The following is a 19,777-nucleotide window of genomic DNA, read 5'->3' as shown; positions in this document are numbered from 1 at the left end:
TTTGGGTTCGCACCCATTAATTATGGCAGGTCTCTTTAAGAGAAGGATATTACAATTGAAGTCCATGGAGAAACTCTTAATGGATTTGCAAGTGTTTGCCCAAGAGTTTCTTTTGAGAGAGCATTTGGCAATGAAGTTCTCTTGGAATCTCTCTCATTTCCTTTTGAGAGGATAAGACATTTTGAACAAGCAAAACTCTCTCTTCAAAATTCGTGCCCAAGTCACCTATTTATAGGCCTTTGATGGTCATTCACAAATCCAATCAAAAGATGTGATTGTTGGCAGATTTTCTGAAAACTCTCCACTGGTAATCGATTACAATGTTTGTGTAATCGATTACACAGTTATAATTTGAAGGGTCATGACTTTTGAATTTGAATTTCAGGAGTTTCATTGCTGGTAATCGATTACAGACATATGGTAATCGATTACATGTTCAAAATTCAAATTCAAAACCCTTTTCAATAGCTCTTTTTCATTCTTCCCTTATAGTAATCGATTACACTTACTGGTAATCGATTACCAGAGCCTTGCATGACTTTGAAACCCTTTGTTTTGAGGCAAGGCTTGATCTTTAGTGAATCTTGAAACAAGGCTTTGTTTGTTGAAGCAATCTTGAATTAATCTTGTTTGTTTATCCTTTGAAGCGGCCTTGTTTGATTCTTCTTTGGCATCATCAAAATTCATGTACTCATACATTCACAATTACATCCTACTATTATTTTTTGCCTAATTTCTTATTATCTTATAGGAACCAATTTCTATTAAAGAACCTTCCCCCACACTGTTTGAGTTTGTTGAACCTCTGACACCAGTGGTTACTCATGGTTAATCTTTGACCTTTATTCATCCAATCTTGCCGAATATTACCAAGGAAGCTTTAGCTGAATACTTCCAATCTCCTACTTCTTCTCAAGTGGTCTCAAATCGATCTCCTATTGATGACCATTTCTCACATGTGGAGCAATTCATGCTGGAATATGTTCCATTTAACCTTGCCATGCTGAAATCAGTTTGACTATCTTTTGCCAACTTTTGCCAAAGTAGCCCGAGCTCCCTATGTTTTTGAAATACTTTTAGTAAAGGAGAAAAGCTATCATTTTCTAGCTAAATTAGCTATGAATCTTTGTAAGAAATTAATCTTACCAATGAGACTTTGCAACTTTTTCTTATTTTGAGGTGCCCTGGACTCCAATACTAATTTCACCTTATTTTTATCAACTTCAATTCCCTTCTAATGCACAAAAAATACTAGGACATTTCTAGTCGATATTCAAAATGCACACTTGCTTGGATTCATCTTTATTTCATGAAACCTCATTTTTTGTAACGCTTGTTCCAAATTGGCCAAAGTTGATCTATATCGACTAAATTGACCACATCATCAATATATACTTCCATGTTTATCTCAACAACATCAAAATTAGATTCAAGGCCCTCTGATAAGTGGCACCAATGTTTTTTAATCCAAATGACATCACTCACCACTCGTATATCCCAAGAGATTCAGGAAAACAAAATGTTGTCTTGTGTACATCTTCAACAGGCATAAAAATCTGATTATACCAAGAATGGTTGTCCATGACATATTCATCCTTAGGGGTTGCCAAATTTAAATCCCTGAAATCAGTACATACTCATACTTTTCCATTCTTCTTAATATTTGGCACAATATTTGACAACCATTAGGTATATGTAGTCATTCTAATGAAACCAGTCCCTAACATTCTCTCAATTTCTCCTTTGATCTGAGGCAAAAGTTGCGAATTGCATCATCTTGGAGGCTAGTAATGTGGCTTAAATCCTTCTCAGATTGGCAGCCTATGTTCCACCATATCTCTTTACAATTCTATCATTTAGTGATAATCTCAAACAAAACAATCTTTGTACTCCGTGAATAGTTCAATAAGTTGACATTTATCTTTTTGGCTAACAAACCACTAATTTTAGTCATCCTAAGAATACCATCAATTCATAGGTTGACCTCTTTTAAAGGATCTTGTGCCTCAAAACTTCGTGACTCCTTGATAGATAATATCACCTCTTAGTGTTTCACTTCCTTTTATGCATCCACTATAGTCGAATCAACTACCTTATCTTCAATAATGAATAAAGTTAGTTGATTAAACAGATCTTTCAATCCTCATCTTGTCAATCCATCTATAAACTCAATGGATGGTCGTGCTTTGGTCTGCCAGTTTATAATGAAACCTTTCTTTGTCAAATTACAAGATTTCCAAATCCTTTCCTGGTAGTTACTAGGAACTTGTATGTGTTGGATCAAGTGGCCTCAGAATAATTAAGAAGGGGGGGTTGAATTAATTATTAGTAAACCTTTACTAATTAAAAATATATCCTTCTTAATGTTACTAGATTCAATTAGGCTTTTACTATAATGTTAAGAAAGTAAAGAACAGTAATAGAAACTTAACCAAAAGTAAAAGTGATAATTAAAGTGCACAGCGGAAATTAAAGAGTGTAGGGAAGAAGAAGACAAACACAAGAGTTTTATACTGGTTTGGCAACAATCTGTGCCTACATCCAGTCCTCAAGCGACCTGCGGTCCTTGATATTTCTTTTCAACCTTGTAAAAACCTTTACAAGCAAAGATCCACAAGGGATGTACCCTCCCTTGTTCTCTTTGAACAACCAAGTGGATGTACCCTCCACTTGAACTGATCCACAAGAGATGTACCCTATCTTGTTCTCAGTTACAACAACCCAAGTAGATGTACCCTCTACTTGTACCACAAAGGATGTACCCTCCAATGTGTTAAGATAAAGTTCTCAGGCGGTTAGTCCTTTGAAACTTTGTGAAGGGGAAACAAAAGATATCTCAGGCGGTTAGTCCTTTGAAATCTTTTGTTTAAGGGAAAGAGAAGAATCAAAAGAATTCTCAGACTGTGTCGTTTTGAATTCTTTGACAAGGGAGAAGGGAGACACAAAAGAATTCAGGCAGTTAGTCCTTCGTTTTTTTTGGAAAAGGGAGAAGAGAGACACAAAAAGAATTTAGGTGGTTAGTCCTTGGCAAATTCTTTTTGGAAAAGGGAGAAAAGAATGAAAAAGATGAATAGCACAAGTTTTTGAACAAAGAACTTTTCTTGGAAGAGAAAGTTTTGAACAAAAACTTTTAGAAAGATGAAGAGAAGATGAAACAAAAAAAACTATTGAAAGAGATGAAAGAAAATACTGAAAGATTGATTGAAAGAGATGATTAAGATCAATCAATTTTGTTTCATGTCAAGGTCACATATTTATAATTTCTTGATGACTCAAGTCAAAACTTGTAACTCTTGGCAATTCCTTTAAAACTAATTACTTAAAAAGTTATAACTTTTGAAAGAATCTTTAGAAACAAGTCACTTGAAGAATTGTGACTTTTGGAAATGAATTTTTCAAAAATAGTCACTGGTAATCGATTACCATTAAGGTGTAATCGATTACACATCAACAGATGTGACTCTTCATTTTGAATTTTGAAAATCTTAACGTCTTAAAAACACTGGTAATCGATTACCAGAGAGTAAAACTCTTTGGTAATGATTTTGTTAAAACTTCTTGTGCTACTCAATGTTTTGAAAAACTTTTTATTACTTATCTTGATTAAGTCTTCTCTTGATTCTTGAATCTTTGAGTCTTGAATCTTGATCTTGATTATTCTTGAATCTTGAATCTTCTTGATGAATCTTGAAATTAATCTTGATCTTGAACTTAATCTTGAAATCATTCTTTTGGACATTTTGTCATCATCTTTTTCATCATTAAAACTACTTGAATCAACTTGATTCATCATCATGAAGCTTGCTTCTACAGTATGGGAAAAAAATAAGGAGAATAAAATGATGCTTCTTCCATTCTTACATTAGTAAAAAATGGACAATCATCAGCCAAAATGATACTTGATCTCCTTCCCAAAACAATAATTTTTTATGCAACATAGAAGGCACACATTGGCTAGAATGAATCCAATCCCTTCATAGCAAAATTAAATAGTTTGGTTTAGCATCCACTATAAAAAAATGTTGAATACATGGATTTTGGCCCAATCGTGATTGTGGCTACCAAAACTCCCAATGTTGTAGTAGCTCCTACAATGAAATTGGTTATCTTGATATTCATGGGGATCAAATCATCCTACCTTTTACCAATTTGCCTCAGCGTGGTTAGAGGCATGATGTTATAAATAATACCACCATCAAAAAAGACTCTAGCCAATGTGTTACCATTTATCTAGGCTTTAACATACAAAGGCTTCACATATTAGACAACAACCTCAAAAGGGCAAAAGATAGCCTTAGGAACAACCTGGATGACAAAAAAAAAAACAACCCCATTAAAAAACATGCATATGCAACTAAACCTAGTAGGAAGGCAACAAAAGCAAAACCTCGTATGCAAAACACAAAGTTGAACGTGTTGGAATCAAGATACCTGTATGAAAAACAAAGCAAAGAAACGAAGCAAGTAAAGCACCATCGAGCACTCAGCATTAATAACCTGGTAAATAGCTCTACCAAAGGCAGGAAAAAAATGCATAAAAGATGACCAAAATACCTCAGATTTAATATCCAACTTGCAAGCGAGGAAAGAATTCCCTGCATGAAAAACAAAGCAAAGAAACGAAGTAAGTAAAGCACAAAAACAAAGCAAAGAAACGAAGCAAGTAAAGCACCATCGAGCACTCAGCATTAATAACCTGGCAAATAGCTCCACCAAAAGGAAGACAAAAAATGCATAAAAGATGAGCAAAATACCTCAGATTTAAGCGACGCCTCCATTCCACCGGCTGATTAATAGCCAACTTGCAAGCGAGGAAAGAATTGCCTGCATGAAAAACAAAGCAAAGAAACAAAGTAAGTAAAGCATCATCGAACACTCAGCATTAATAACTTGGCAAATAGCTCCACCAAAGGCAGACCAAAAATCCATAAAAGATGAGCAAAATACCTCTAATTTAATTGGTGCCTCCATTCCACCGGCTGATTAATAGTCAACTTGCAAGCGAGGAAAGAATTGCTAACTAAGCATGAATACCATCCTACAACAGCCAGAAATAGTTGCATAGGTCGGATCTGTTGGAGAAGAAAAGCATAAATAAATGTTAAGAACAATCAAATAAAACTGATAACAAAATGAATAAGGCGCAAAACATATTAGACATCAACCTCAAAAGGGCAAAAGGCAGCCTTAGGGACTAGCTGGATGACAAAAAAAAATTCCACTAAAAAACATACATATGCAATTAAACTTAGCAGGAAGGCAACAAAAGCAAAACCTCATATGCAGAACACAAAGCCGCACGTACTGGAATGAAGATACCTGCATGAAAAACAAAGCAAAGAAACGAAGCAAGTAAAGCACCATCGAACACTCAACACCAGAAATAGCTGCATAAGTTGTAAAGCATAAATAAATGTTAGGAACAATCAAATAAAACTGATAACAAAATGAATAAGGTGCAAAACATATTATACATCAACCTCAAAAATTGGCTTAGATTCCATAGTTGTCGAGTCGATAACCGGATTCTTCAATACGGATACAAAAGCTCACTCATTCCGGAATGGTCGAATAGATTCATGAGAGGCAAGAGCAGGAATCACTGCTTGACTGGAAAGATGAAAGGCGGAAAAAGGCTCCTTAACCCACTCACTCTGAAACCCAGAGATAGAAAATGAGCCAAGCCCGTAGGGTGTAAATTGATAAGACCAATAGGGAATCAAAAGGCAAGATTGACTCAGGGACTACCTGGATGACAAAAAACAAACAATTCCACCAAAAACCATGCATATGCAACTAAACTTAGCAGGAAGGCAACAAAAGCAAAACCTCATATGCAGAACACAAAATTGCACGTGTCAGCAGGAGGAAAGATAAACTGGAACGCAAGATACCTGCATGAAAACAAAGCAAGTAAAGCACCATCGAACAATATGCACAGGTACTGCTCAATATTTGCGAGATAAACATCATTTTTTAGATAAACAACATTTGTGAAGTAATAATCTTATTTATGTTTACCTATTAATCACTTATTTGCCTGCCTCCTGCTGGATTTTACACCTATGATATTTCTCGCAGCAGTTGATTTCTTCACAAATTAACAATCACAGTTGATACATTTGACCCTTTTTGTGATCCCCTTCACCCTGCCTAAATAACAACCAATAGGTCAGCTCATGCTCCTTTGAAAGACTTACCTATTCCCCGATCTCCTTGACCCTGGCTATAACAAAACCAAAGCATACACCAAATGACATCAGGTAAGCCAGAATTGGCGAAAAAAGGAAACAACTAAACATGCATAGATATTAGGAAACATTCGACCCATCATCATCATGCCTCTGTCAAATACCAAATCCATATTGAAACAACAATCCGTGCAAAACACGCAGTGCATGCACAGAACAAACCTCAAAAGCCAAAACCAAAACAACGAAAACAAACAACATTCCTTGCCAAACACAACATGCATCGATGAAACAAAATCCCCACAGCAAAAACCAAAATCGACGAAACAAAAACTCAACAGGAAAAATCAAAACCGGAGAATAATAGCTGAAAACAAAAATGTCAACTTTAACTATTTAAGCATAAAGAAAAAAACAAAACTCAGACCTAAGATGGAAAACAACAAAAAAAAGGAAAGAAACAGAGAAAACAAAATGAAGAAGAAACAAAGGCAACGAACATGGAGCAATTTAAGAAAAAGAAGACACGTGTAGTAATACGTGGAGCAACCAACAGGCCTGGAAGTGTGATGCAGAAATATCCAAAAAAAACCAATAAATTGAACACATGTCAACAGCTGGAGCATGGACACAATAGACTTTTCCATAGACATCTTATTTATAAGACTTTGTATAGATATAAATATTTTTTTTACATTTTTTTAATAAAAGACAATCTTTTCGTCATGAATATCTCAGTTTCGATCATCTTTGATAGGAAAAGGACATAATGCATGTGATGATTTTGTATGTATGCGAGTAGGGCCAGTGCAAAATCATTAAATGACCTGATGGTCTCTCTTGTGACAGTCTTCTGTGTATAGATTTTGAAAGCTCCTAATCGACCATCGGCGGAGAAGATTTTATTTTATATTATTTTGCATTTTATCACCAAGCTAGTAAGGTTAAAAGAAAACCATTTTTGTTGGAGTAAAATATACTAATATAGGTTTTGTTTTCTATCAAAATAATGACCGATAGAATTTGACTTCACGATCATGTGATGCGTACTTTTTATAGAAAAGCGTGAGTGAACGTGTCTGAAGCGTCTGCCACATATTATCTAAAATTTAACAATAAAAAATGCTAATTGTACACAGCATCTAGAAAGAAAATAATAGACAGAAAAGGTATAACAAAATAAATAATGTAAAGAAAAAATGAAATTATTATTATTATATAAGTAACTTCCATCATTTTCCTTTCCCAACCACTACCCTCACAAATTAATTAGTTTTGCTTGACACAAGCAGTGAAGTGAGTCCGACATCGATAACATTACTTCAATAGCTGAAGCAAAAACTGGAACATCAAATTTGTCTGATTTTGGAATCAATAATGGAAGAGTCACCGGAAAGGTGGCTTCGTTTTTTGGTAATGGGATGCATATATGACACACACACACACATATATATATGCTTTATATTAATATCCTCGTGAAAATTTCTCTGCTTTTGGTGTTCTCAATTGTTTCAGGAAATGGATGAGTGCAATTTATTTGGTCACATGCACTCTCTTGTGGAAGTGTTCAAGGGGGAGAATCTAGTGCAACAAGAAAAATCTTGCAAAAGTCACCCTTGTGATTCAAATATCACTAAAGAAAGCACCACCATCCTTCTTAGGAACCCTATAAATGATTCATCATCTTTGGAAAAGAACCCTGGCTTTGATAACCGTAGTAGTCTCAAACAACATGCATCTCAAGATGAACCTCTCTTCTCATCCTCCTCAATGCCCTACACTCTTTCATTTGAAGATTCAACGGCAGTGCCATATGTTCTCAATAAAACATGCCAATGTTATCATGGTGAAAATTCAAAGGAAACCCAAGAAGAACCAAAAAATAATAGAAAATCTAAGAGGGGTAGAAGCTCTTCTGAGATACAAGATCACATAATGAGTGAGAGAAAGAGGAGAGAGAATATCGCCAAGCTGTTCATAGCACTTTCAGCTGTTATTCCGGTGTTGAAAAAGGTCAGTTTATGCGTTTTTCTCTTTTCGTATTAATAGCATGGGCTGTGACTTTTGTTTTTATCATGCTTTTGAAAGGGAAAAACTAATCATCTATCCATTTTTTCTTTTATTTCATTTATACTCCATCTTTCTCTTCTCTTTTCATTATATCATCTATTACATATGTCATTTCTTTCTCTACATTTTTTTTCTCTCTCTATCTCTCTTTTTTCCCTCCCAATCCATACCCATACCAAAATAGGATAGACGAATATCTGTACTCTATATTAAAAAGAAAAAAAAAGCTCAGGTAAAATTTCCTTTGTAATTTGTGTTGATTTTCAATTAAAATAGAGTCTTACTTTAATAATTTACATAATAAAAGTTTGTATTAAGTGATTATGCAGATGATTAAAGTCATATTTCAATTCTACACGAAGGACAAGTAGAAAGCACTGAAGAATGCATTAGGTTTCTTCACAAATTAAAATTAATTTATGCGCCTTAAAGTTGGTTTTAGCTAATGCAAAAAACTTAAATTAATTTACCTTTTTATAATTTCGATCTCCTATGAATACTTAATTACTGAAAAGTTTATACAAACATAACCTTAAACAAACTCTAAACTAACAAACATATGCCAAATAACTAATAGTTATTATATGAATTTTTTTTAGTAATAATACTTTGCACAAACTCTGGTTTAAAATTCATTATAATTGAAAACCAAGTATATCATTATAAACCTATTCCATTATTAGATAAATAAAATGAAACATTTCTTATGTGTAGACGGATAAGGCTTCTGTCCTTAAAACTGCTATCGATTATGTGAAATATCTTCAGAAGCGTGTAAAGGATTTAGAGGAAGAGAGCAAAAAGAGAAAAGTAGAATATGCAGTATGCTTCAAAACGAACAAATACAATATTGGTACTGTTGTTGATGACTCAGATATACCTATCAATATACGTCCCAAAATTGAAGCAAGAGTCTCAGGAAAAGATGCGCTCATCAAAGTTATGTGTGAGAAACGAAAGGACATTGTTGCTAAGATCCTGGGCAAGCTTGCAGCTCTTAATCTCTCAATAGTTTGCTGCAATGTTTTGCCGTTTGCAAATTCCGCTCTGAACATTACTTGCATTGCTCAGGTATACACCAATATTGTAGTGTGTTTGGTATTTATATTTTCGCTCAAACGTGATCAAGGTCATTATACTTTCTAGTGATGAATTTTTTTTCAAAATTAAGAAAACATGCATGTGAATGCAGGGACAGATCTATGTTCCTTTTTAATATATACTATATTTAAAAATTATAATAATTCTTTTTATTTAAAAATTTGACTGTAGGAATAAAGATATTTAAGTACTTTATTTTTATTTTTCATAAAATGGTAATTATCTTTTTCTAGTTTGATGGTAAGGATAAATATTTGTAACCCTATGAATATGTAAACCTTTGATTTCTTCGTGATGCGCTCTCTCTCTCTCTTTCACCGGATTAATCTACTCATTTCATCTGAGGAACACCAACAATAATTTTCTCCCTCCTTCGAATGTTGTCTCAAATTATTTTGTATCATGTTGTTTTTGTGACATGGGTGATTTTTGCCCCCATGTTTTTTCAGGGTCAGTGAAAAAATCCCAATCTGTCATTCCCTTGGAAAGAAGTCCAATTTCAAAGCTTTTCAAAATGAAATTCAAGCTTTGACTATTAGGAACTGCAACATTATAAAGCTTTGTGAATTTTGCTCACGCTTCTCAATTTTGGTTTATAAGTTCTTGGAAGGGGTAGAGCTTGGATCAAATACTGGGAAAAAGAATAAAAAAAAACCTTACCTCTATAATCACGATCTGGTTCTGTTTATATATATATATATATATATATATATATATATATATATATATATATATATATATATATATATATATATATATATATATATATATTAGTTATTAAAATAATTTTCATTAAAAGTCATATTACATTCACTCTTATTTGATTCTGTTAAAGATTTAAACTCTGTTAATGAATGAAGAGAGAGTAAGGTTTAGTGAATAATTAAGGGGGATTTTGTATGTTTTAAAAATGAAGGAGAGGTTTGTGTAATTTTTTAAAATTTAATATATATATATATATATATATATATATATATATATATATTCTTTATTTTTGTTGTCAATTTTTATAAGATACCAACATTTGAAAAAACAAATGATATATCGAAAAACAAACCTTGCTAGCATTAGAATGTGTCGTAGTTTTGTTTTGTTTTTTAAAAAATGTTTAATTTTCTTTTTTATCAATATAGTTTCTATAATATAATCTTAAATTATTTTAAAGATACAAATTATAAATATTTATATAATTGCCCCGCCCCCCACCCACCCCATCACCATCGAAACTTAATTCTGCCTCCATTCCTGTGTGAATGTAACCTCTTATTTCTAAAAATTGTCATATTTTTTAAAGTTAGCTATGAAGTTAGTTAGGAAAAATCAAATTAATCAATGTATTTTTTAAAGTTTAAGAACCATATTCAACCATATGAAAGTACAAACACCTTAATCATATTTGACTGAAAATATATGGAATAAAAAAATACATTTTCCTTATACTATAACGGAGAAAACCATTGGTATCGTCTCCCATATATATAATTACCTTCAAAGAATAACTATACGAGTTGGATTCTTTCTCTCACACTAACATATATGTTTCTTATATCAAACATTGAATAATCGGATACTGTACTATATATTGTAGATGGATCATGAATTCACCATGACACTGGACGACCTAGTGAAAATTTTGACTGAGGACTTGTTCGACTGCTGTAACTAAACTTGTGACAACAATAATGAACACCCAACTGCAGGTATACAAATAAAGTGCAATATAGGTTTTACAAGGACAAAGCTACTCGAAGGCCAGGTGGTTGGTGGGCATAATAAGGGCCTAATTAGGCATTTTGTTTTCGCATTGTGTATGTATTAAATTTTTGTTACATAAAGTTAGTTGTATTTCTAATAATCTATGCATAATGCATGCATTCTGAGTGGAAGAATGGATAATTTTTTTAAATTAGCGTTAAAAATTACTTATAGTTTGAAATTCTTAAACTCTTAATTGAACCTTCCTTTTGCATAATATATATTAAAAATATCTTGATAAATATATAATATTTTTTTAAGAAAATAAAATTATAATTTTGTAACTTAATTATAAAATCAAAACTTTCCTAATTACTTAATTAAATAAATAAATATTTTATAAATATTAATATATTACTAGATATTTTTATTGGTAGATATGTATTTGAGTTTGATGAACTTTTACTAATGACAATTCTTTTTTTGAGATGTAATGACAGCTTTTTAATAACGTAATGTTCTTTCTATAAAACTTTGATTCAAAACTTTTTTTAACATAAATAAAATCTATTATTATAAAAAAACCCAAATAACGTCAATTATTTTAAGAGTTATTCTAAGGGTCCACTAATATGAAAATCGCTTTTAATATTAGTTATTTTGGACATTCAACATCAGTTTTAAACTGATGTTAAAACGATTGTCATTAAAAGTAATCATTTTTAACATCAGTTATAAAAATCGATGTTGAAATTCACTATGCAACAATGGTTCTCCCCAAAATCGATGTGATATAATAATAGCAAATAACAAAAAAAAATAAACAACATCGAGTTTCTCCAAAACTAATACCAATGTTGTATAGTACTTACAACATTGGTTTTGTACTATACAACATTAGTTTTAGGCACAACCAATGTTGTATAGCACAATACAATATCAGGTTGGATTAAAACTAATGTTGTAAGTACTATACAACATCGATTTTGGGGAGAACCAATGTTATAAGTACTATACAACATTAGTTTTGGGAAGAATTAATGTTGTTTTAGCATGTTTCTTTTATATTTTATTTATTTATTAAATGAACCTAGATTTGCAAATTAAAAACAAAATCAATCCATGCCACAACCAAATCAATCTAGGCAGTATATATTATATTCAAATTATTATTGAATAAATACTAATAAATATAGTAATGTCAATACATAAATATATTATCTATAACCTAAGATTTACATAAGTCTAACATTTGCAAAGTTTTCTAAACACTACTTAGTGCTTCATTTTTAACTCTTAAAAAATATATTGTCCACTTAATGTGAATTATCTTTATTCTCTTTTGTTTCAATGGTCTCGGATAAGTAAAATATTGCATGATATAATAAAACATAACTTAACCGGTGTAATATAATAACAACTATAACAAATGAAATTAGTTTTGAAGTAAATAATTACCATTTCTCAATTATCCTTGAAACTTCCTAGGACTATAGTTGACATCCAATGCATGACGTAATAGCCACACTCAATGCTTCCCCTTTGCTTATTACACTAAATTTAATAAGATGTTCAAAGTTATCCCAAAATTAGTGTACAAAGTAATAAAATGTAATTTTGAAGAGATCGAACATTGTTTAAATGACTTACTTCAATTGAAATCCATTTAGCAGTTGCCTTCGATTTACTTCTGTGATTATCGTTGAATCCCTTCAAAACACTGGTTAAGAGAAACATGCATGTATGTTGTATAATTACAATATTGATGTCAAATACTAATGATAAAGTAAATGTGTTACAAATTACAACTGACCTATTAACCATTCCTTTTTTGTAGTTGTCGAACTTATTGTGCAAGGAACAAAACCAGGCAACAACATCATCCTTACGACTTATAACCACCAGTTGCCAATGTCCATTGCATTGGAGAACATTAAGTTATCATAATGAATACATTATTTAAATTGATTTGTTTAGTTTTACTTACCCATTCAAGTAGGCTCCTAGGTAAACATCTCTCTGTGAATTCTACATTCATTTCTTAATATAATCGTCATATTGAAACTACGATTGTCTAGATCTCTGTATGGACTGTGGCTCAATGAATCCATACATAGAGGCATTCCTTGATCGCAGACTTAACTCATTCATATGCCTATTGTTAAAATAAAGTAAATTATGCACCAATTTAAAGCAATGAATTAGGTAATGGATTGTAATTTAAATTTACTTACATAATCCATAATTAACAATGATGTTCAACCATTGATCACCATGTGCTATTTCCCCAAGATCTTCATGCTTTAAGTACAAGGGGACATTATCATTGTACACCCCAAACATAGTTGCATCCCACGCTACTTGCATAAGCTTGAGGAAAAGTTATGGGATCATTAACGTCATCTGGTATATGGGATCGTCATCAGGTTCTGGCCTATCAACTGGCTTTGTTGGTCCTTTTTGTACATGTTTATCCTACATAGTTAATAAACATAAGTCAATGACATTAAACACCTTATTTGTAATGAATCATATTTTAATAATAATAAACGCAACAAAAAGGAAAAACATTTTTCTGAAAAAAGTTGTACAAGATGTGTTTTCCAAGCAAGGAAGGTATTAAGGGTCTGCCCCATTAACTAAACCTCTTCAGTTGGTATAGGGATATGAGCATCAGCATCTCGAACTTCCTCAACACCTACCATCACCAAATCATTTCCCAAAGGGACATGGTGCACGATTGTCGATCCCTCATAAATTCTTCCAAGGGAATCATATGGGGAGGATTGTCATCAACATACAACCCATGCATATCTGATGCAGTCGTGTCTGGGTCCTGCCCGGAGGGATGAACATAACTTCCCTTTGTGTTGACACGGGCACCAAAAAGAGCTACCTTAGGCTCAATAGGAGGTATGATTCCCTGAGACTGTATTTGGCTAAAGGACAACATTAGTAGTCTCGTCACTTTTTTAGTGATCGACTGCTTCAACTCATCCCTGATATTCTATGTCAGCTCCTTCTTAATATTTTGTTTAAGTCGATCCAACTCTTTTGGACTGATCAATGTAGATGTGTGGGAGCTTGCAGAAGTTGGTCCAAAGTATTGCCTAATCATCACATCGACTCCAACAACATGGATATAGCTAAGGTGCTCTGGTCATCCAATGGCAACAACCAGTACATCCTGACGTCTATGGGCTACAAAGCTATCCTAGGCTAACTGCTCTTCCAGGGAATCCTGCAATCAACAAAATATGAAATTGTTTAGGGACTATTGTTGTTATTATATATAATGACCATTGAAACTAAAAATTAACTTACAATCCTATAGTAATTTGTCTTGTCGCCTCTTATGTCATCTGACTCGATTTTTTTGTGCGAGTCATCTTCCACTTCATGTGTCATCTGATGGGAGATGGAGGATCAACGATTGTTTCATTGCTCCTAGATTGAGCTACTTGCTCCAATCGTTTCTTTTATTTTTCCTGCATTAACTTTTTTTCAAGAAAATCATAACCCCTACGAGACAACACGTGAGGGGCAGTGTTTTGTTTTTGGATGGATTGTGCCTTCTTTCTAACATTCTGTGAGAAATAGACAACATATAAAAAATGTTTAAATTAATTGTAAATGTCAATTTCAAAAAGTCGAAGGACCACAAATAACCTCCCATGAAGGATCTCTACAGCTTTGACAAAATTGGTTCCACTTCTCTTTGCTAATATCGTACTTCTTACAAACTTTGTCATCATCGTCCTCCTTGCCTTGTGCTAGTGCCCGTTTGGAGGTCAAATCTAACTTAAATTTCCTCCATCGCTCTCCTACCGTCTGGAGGATTTTCTTCTTCGTCCTTTTACTAGACGCTTCCAGAATATCAAATTCAGCCTTAGATACAAAAACACATGTAATAGTTAGCGAATAGCAACAATGTAATCAATTTAATACAACCAATTAAAATAACATAGAAGGTTTAATTGAAATACCTGAATGTCCTCCCAAATCAAATCCTTTTGAGCATCAGGAACCTATTTCCAGTTAACATATGTAACATCCACCTTGTCTCAAGCAATGACCCCAAATAGGTCGTTAATTTCTTTTTCTGTGGACCATCAGCTTTCCCAGTGGTAGGATACACATGAACCAATGGTCTCTCCACCCCCATGGGTCTGGCAGACAATGATCTAAGTCATGTGGCTTTTCTAGTCCTCTTCGATGTAGACAATGAAGATGTTGACTTAGAAGGAGGGGAGCTCAGTGGTGTAGTCATGTGCCTATTAAAAAACAACATTAATTAAAGTCAACTCAAAAAGTATAGTAAGTTATGTAATTGTAAATATGGAAACAAGTATATATAAAAAAATGATTATATTATATGATGTTATTTAATTCTCCTTCATCATGATCATTATGATTTGCATGGATGTCGCCAACTTCTTCTCCATTGATGTTAGGGATGTGTGTGGAGAAAGGAGTGTGACAAGTATCAATTGTTGAATCATCATCTTCAAAATTAACACCAATGGTTTTTCGTGTAGAACCACTAACCACCTTTCATCACATGGATCTTGAACATAAAACACCTATTTAACTTATTCTGCCATGATAAAAGACTCATTTGATCAGCTAGCTTCTTTAGATCTACCAAAGTATCACACACAGATATTGTTATCAACCCACTTACACTTAAAAACACAGTGAATTTAACATAATTAAGCTCTCATATTTCTTCAATGACTCCAAAGTAAGGCATGGACACTAGACGAGGATTGTCATCATTTACAGTAGCAAAGTGTTGGGATTCAGCCTTAAGACTAACCCTAATATTTTGCACTATACTCTTGTCGTCTTGTGATTTGGTGTAAAACGAATACTTGTTGATATTGTATCCCTGCCAAATTTTAACTTTTCTTTTAGGCCTATCTGCTAACTTCCTTAACGTTTTAGAAGCATTATCATCACCAAAGATTTATCTTTAAACCAATTTAGGAAAGTCTTGTTATGCTTTTTCAACACCCTATTCTTGGTCATTTTTGGGTTACTATCCTTGACTAAGGCTTTGTGAAAAACTATGTATGACACAACTTCATTATCGTTATTCAATATATACAAATGAGTCTGTTTCAATTCCTCTAGTCCCGTAGTTATAACATGCGGCCCTCGTAAACCCTTACCTCCTACTCTTTCATTATGCTAAGACTTGGGAAGCCTAACAGGTTTTTTGCCTTTTCAATGTACTCTAAACAAAACTCAATAGTTTTTTCTGCAATGTACCTTTTAACAATGGATGCTTCAGGACAGTGCAGATTCTTTGTATACCTTTTAAGATCTTCATGCATCGCTCAACTGAGTACATCCATCATAAATAAATGGGACCACATAATTTAATTTCCCTCACCAGATGAACAATTAAGTCAACTTTGACGTCGAAAAATGAAGAAGGAAAATACATCTCTAACTGACACAAGATAATAGCAGTCTCATTTTCCAAGTCATCTAACTATAGAAGGTCAATGACTTTGGTATATATGGCATTGAAGAAAAATCACAGGCGAGTTATGGCATGCTTGACTTTGTTAGGCAAGATGTCTCGTATCGCCACAGCTAAGAGTTGTTGCATCAAGACGTGGCAATCATGAGACTTTAAGCCAACTAATTTCATATATTTCACCTGCACAAGGTTCTTAATACTTGAAAAGCATCCCTATGGCACTTTCACACGCTGTAGACACTGACAAAAAATTGTCTTCTCATTCTTGACAAACTATGACATGCTAAAGACAAATATATTTTCTTACCATCAGACCTTGAATGTAACTGGTGACGTATACCCATCTCAGCTAGATCTTTACAAGTATTCAAACCATCCTTTGTCTTGCCGTGAATGTTAAGAAGTGTGTCAATGATACTATCACATACATTTTTCTCCACATGCATAACAACAATACAATGTCTAACATCTAAATCAGACCAGTATGGAAGATCAAAGAATACCAACCTCTTCTTCCATATGCAAGTTTTACTTGTTAGCTTCTTTTAGGTCTTTCCAAATATAGTATTGATGTCCTCAACCCACTTAAGAACCTACTGACCAGTTGAGGGTATCGGTGCAATTTCATGCTTTTGACTTCCATTAAAAGCTTTTTTCAATTGCTGGTAAGGGTGATAAGGTTTCAGAAAACGTCGATGTCGAGTGTACACTATTTTTCTTCCATGTTTCAGTTGTACATATCTTGTGTCTTTTTCACAGATAGGGAATGCATGATGGCCCTTAACACTGTATCCACTCAAATTCTCATATGCTAAAAAGTCATTAATGGTACAAAATACCATTTCACGCAACTTGAATGTCTCATTTCGATTTCCCTCAAACACATCAACCCCCTTGTTCAACAACTTTCTCAAGTCTTCATTCAAGAGACTTAGATAAATATCAATGTCATTTCTTTGTTGTCTTGGCCCCGATATCATCATAGACAACATCATGTATTTTTGCTTCACGTATAACAAAGGAGGCAAGTTGTAAATTACTAGCAAAACATGCCACGAGTTATGCTTAGTGCTTAAACTGTCAAAAGGGATTCATTCCATCAGTGGCAAGTCCAAGCCTAAGATTTTTTTTCCTCTTTCCCAAAATCTAGATACTAACAATTAATCTTCTTCCACTAGTACCACATATGATGGGTGCCCCATAATCCAATAAGCTTGATGTGAGAAAGCGTGGAAGAGTCAGTCTTTCTACTTTTGTTTGTTGACCACAGAGTGGTACCTGGAGATATGTCGCAGGGGTCAGGATACCTTGGTGACGTCAGGTGGGGTGCTATTGCCCAAAACCAAGCTTGGCCAATCCCGACCCAACCCGGGCATAGTCAGTCAGTGAGAACCTGTGACGTACCTAAGCAGGCGAGATCCTGGCAGTCAACCAATAAAAGAACAAAGTCCATGAAGCGAGGAGGCTTGTGTGGCGGCTGGCCAGCTATGTATCTTGGGTGGTATCTGAAAATTAGGCTCTGGTAATCGATTACAAATTGTGTGTAATCGATTACAGGGCTTAAAAATGGAGACAGGATGTTGAGTGGCTACTGGTAATCGATTACCAATTGTGTGTAATCGATTACACAGTATGATAGGGCACTGGTAATCGATTACCAGTTGTGTGTAATCGATTACAGAGTGCTACCTGCTACTGTTAATCGATTACCATTTATGTGTAATAGATTACACAGTGTAATTTGTAGATTCCAATGTGCAAAGGTTGAGTAATTAGTTTTTGGGCACTAGTAATCGATTACATACTTTGGTAATCGATTACCATAGAGGAAATCCCTTGAAAAAGACATTTTGACTATGCGTAGCCGTTATGGGAGGCATTGTATTGTTACCTATGTAGTTAGATTTCTTGTGAAAGAGTCTACCCTCTTTCTTTCATCTCTTGTAGATCGCGATGGCAGTGCAGTTGATCCATGATCGCGTTGTGATGGAGTGCCTAGAGGGTGATTGGGAAACCCTCGAAGGCAATGAGAGGTGCCGATTCTGTGGCACAATTCGACTCACTGCTACTTCATTAGTACATCCGGAGGAACCCGCACACACACTTCAGCAGCCTGTGGAGTGGATACTACCTACACCTACTCCATATCAACTAGTTGAGCCAGTTCAAGTGATAGAGGTGTCATCCTCTGAAGAAGATCTTGAAGAGGACCCAGAGGAATTACCTCCTGAACCTGCTGTGGATGCCCTTGATTTCCCAGAGGATGATGAGGACCCACTCCCTGATGTTGATTCTCCAGAGGATGTTATGTCAGCATCTGACGCAGACTCTACAGAGGAGAGCGGCCTTGGAGGGACAACGAATAATGACGACTCTTCATCGTAGCATACGGCTCCTTAGACTAGGCGTACATACTTTTTATGGGTGGGTGTATCTAGTTCAGACTGCTAGGTTTACTCTTTTGATTTTTGGGTTGGTAGACCTATTGTATAGAAATTTTGATGGTTGTATATATTGTGGCTGAAGCCACCACAGTGGTTACCTTTGCTCTGGATGTCACTATGTTATTTTGCAAACTCCCATATTTTGGACAGTTTTAGATGATAAATATAATTATGTTTAATCTTGTTATTTGAAAAGAAAATGTTAACAAACTTTATTTGAAAAGAGTTTACCGACCGCTTCTTATTATTTTTCACGTGACGACCTAAAATGATGGCTGGTATATTTTTTTTGAAAGAGCAAAATAGTTTAGAGGTTATGAGTGATCAGAAAGAAATGAATCCGAATAGAGTTGTGAACTGGCCATTCAGGACTTTATAGTGATAATTTTCCTTCTGAATTTAATTTCCGTGAAATGAATAACAGTGCAAAAAAAAGAGAGAGAGAGAGAAAAAGAAAAAAAATTTCCCATGGTTTCTGCTATTTAATTTATTACTATTAAATCAATCATTATTTAGGGACGCCACAGTTAACTTCAGCGTTGAAGCTTGATGTCAGCAACAACCACCTTGAAGGGAATCTTCTAAATGAATTTGCTAATCTTAACAATCTGACCGTTATGGACCTTAGGAATAATAGGTTCACTGGAGGGTTGACCCTTATGCCACCACTACACAAGACTTTGCTCTCTGGTTGATGTTCTGAGCAAACACCACTGAAGCAAATAGAAACAAAAAAAAAAAACAAAACAAGACAGAACAGGAGCACCCTTCTGAAACCAAGGTAC

General features: G+C 34.1%; 1 protein-coding gene across 2 annotated transcripts; it reads left to right on the top strand.

Annotated features, from left to right (window-relative positions):
* The first annotated feature begins 7,451 nt into the window (after window positions 1-7,451).
* LOC100799087 (transcription factor bHLH25-like) lies at window positions 7,452-11,270 on the top strand. Of its 2 annotated transcripts, none has more exons than NM_001253291.3 (4): window positions 7,452-7,604; window positions 7,707-8,204; window positions 8,976-9,332; window positions 10,951-11,270. In NM_001253291.3, exons 1-4 carry the CDS (start codon window positions 7,569-7,571, stop codon window positions 11,026-11,028), a joined length of 969 nt encoding a protein of 322 aa, NP_001240220.1. In that variant the 5' UTR covers window positions 7,452-7,568; the 3' UTR covers window positions 11,029-11,270. The 2 variants fall into 2 exon arrangements, with proteins under 2 accessions (NP_001240220.1, XP_006582927.1); XM_006582864.4 differs by having other exon boundaries at window positions 9,030-9,332; window positions 10,951-11,248.
* Window positions 11,271-19,777: the final 8,507 nt, after the last annotated feature.

This window comes from Glycine max, chromosome 7, assembly GCF_000004515.6.
Source record: "Glycine max cultivar Williams 82 chromosome 7, Glycine_max_v4.0, whole genome shotgun sequence".
Lineage (NCBI taxonomy): Eukaryota > Viridiplantae > Streptophyta > Magnoliopsida > Fabales > Fabaceae > Glycine > Glycine max.
This window is presented reverse-complemented; position numbering and strand designations above follow the sequence as displayed.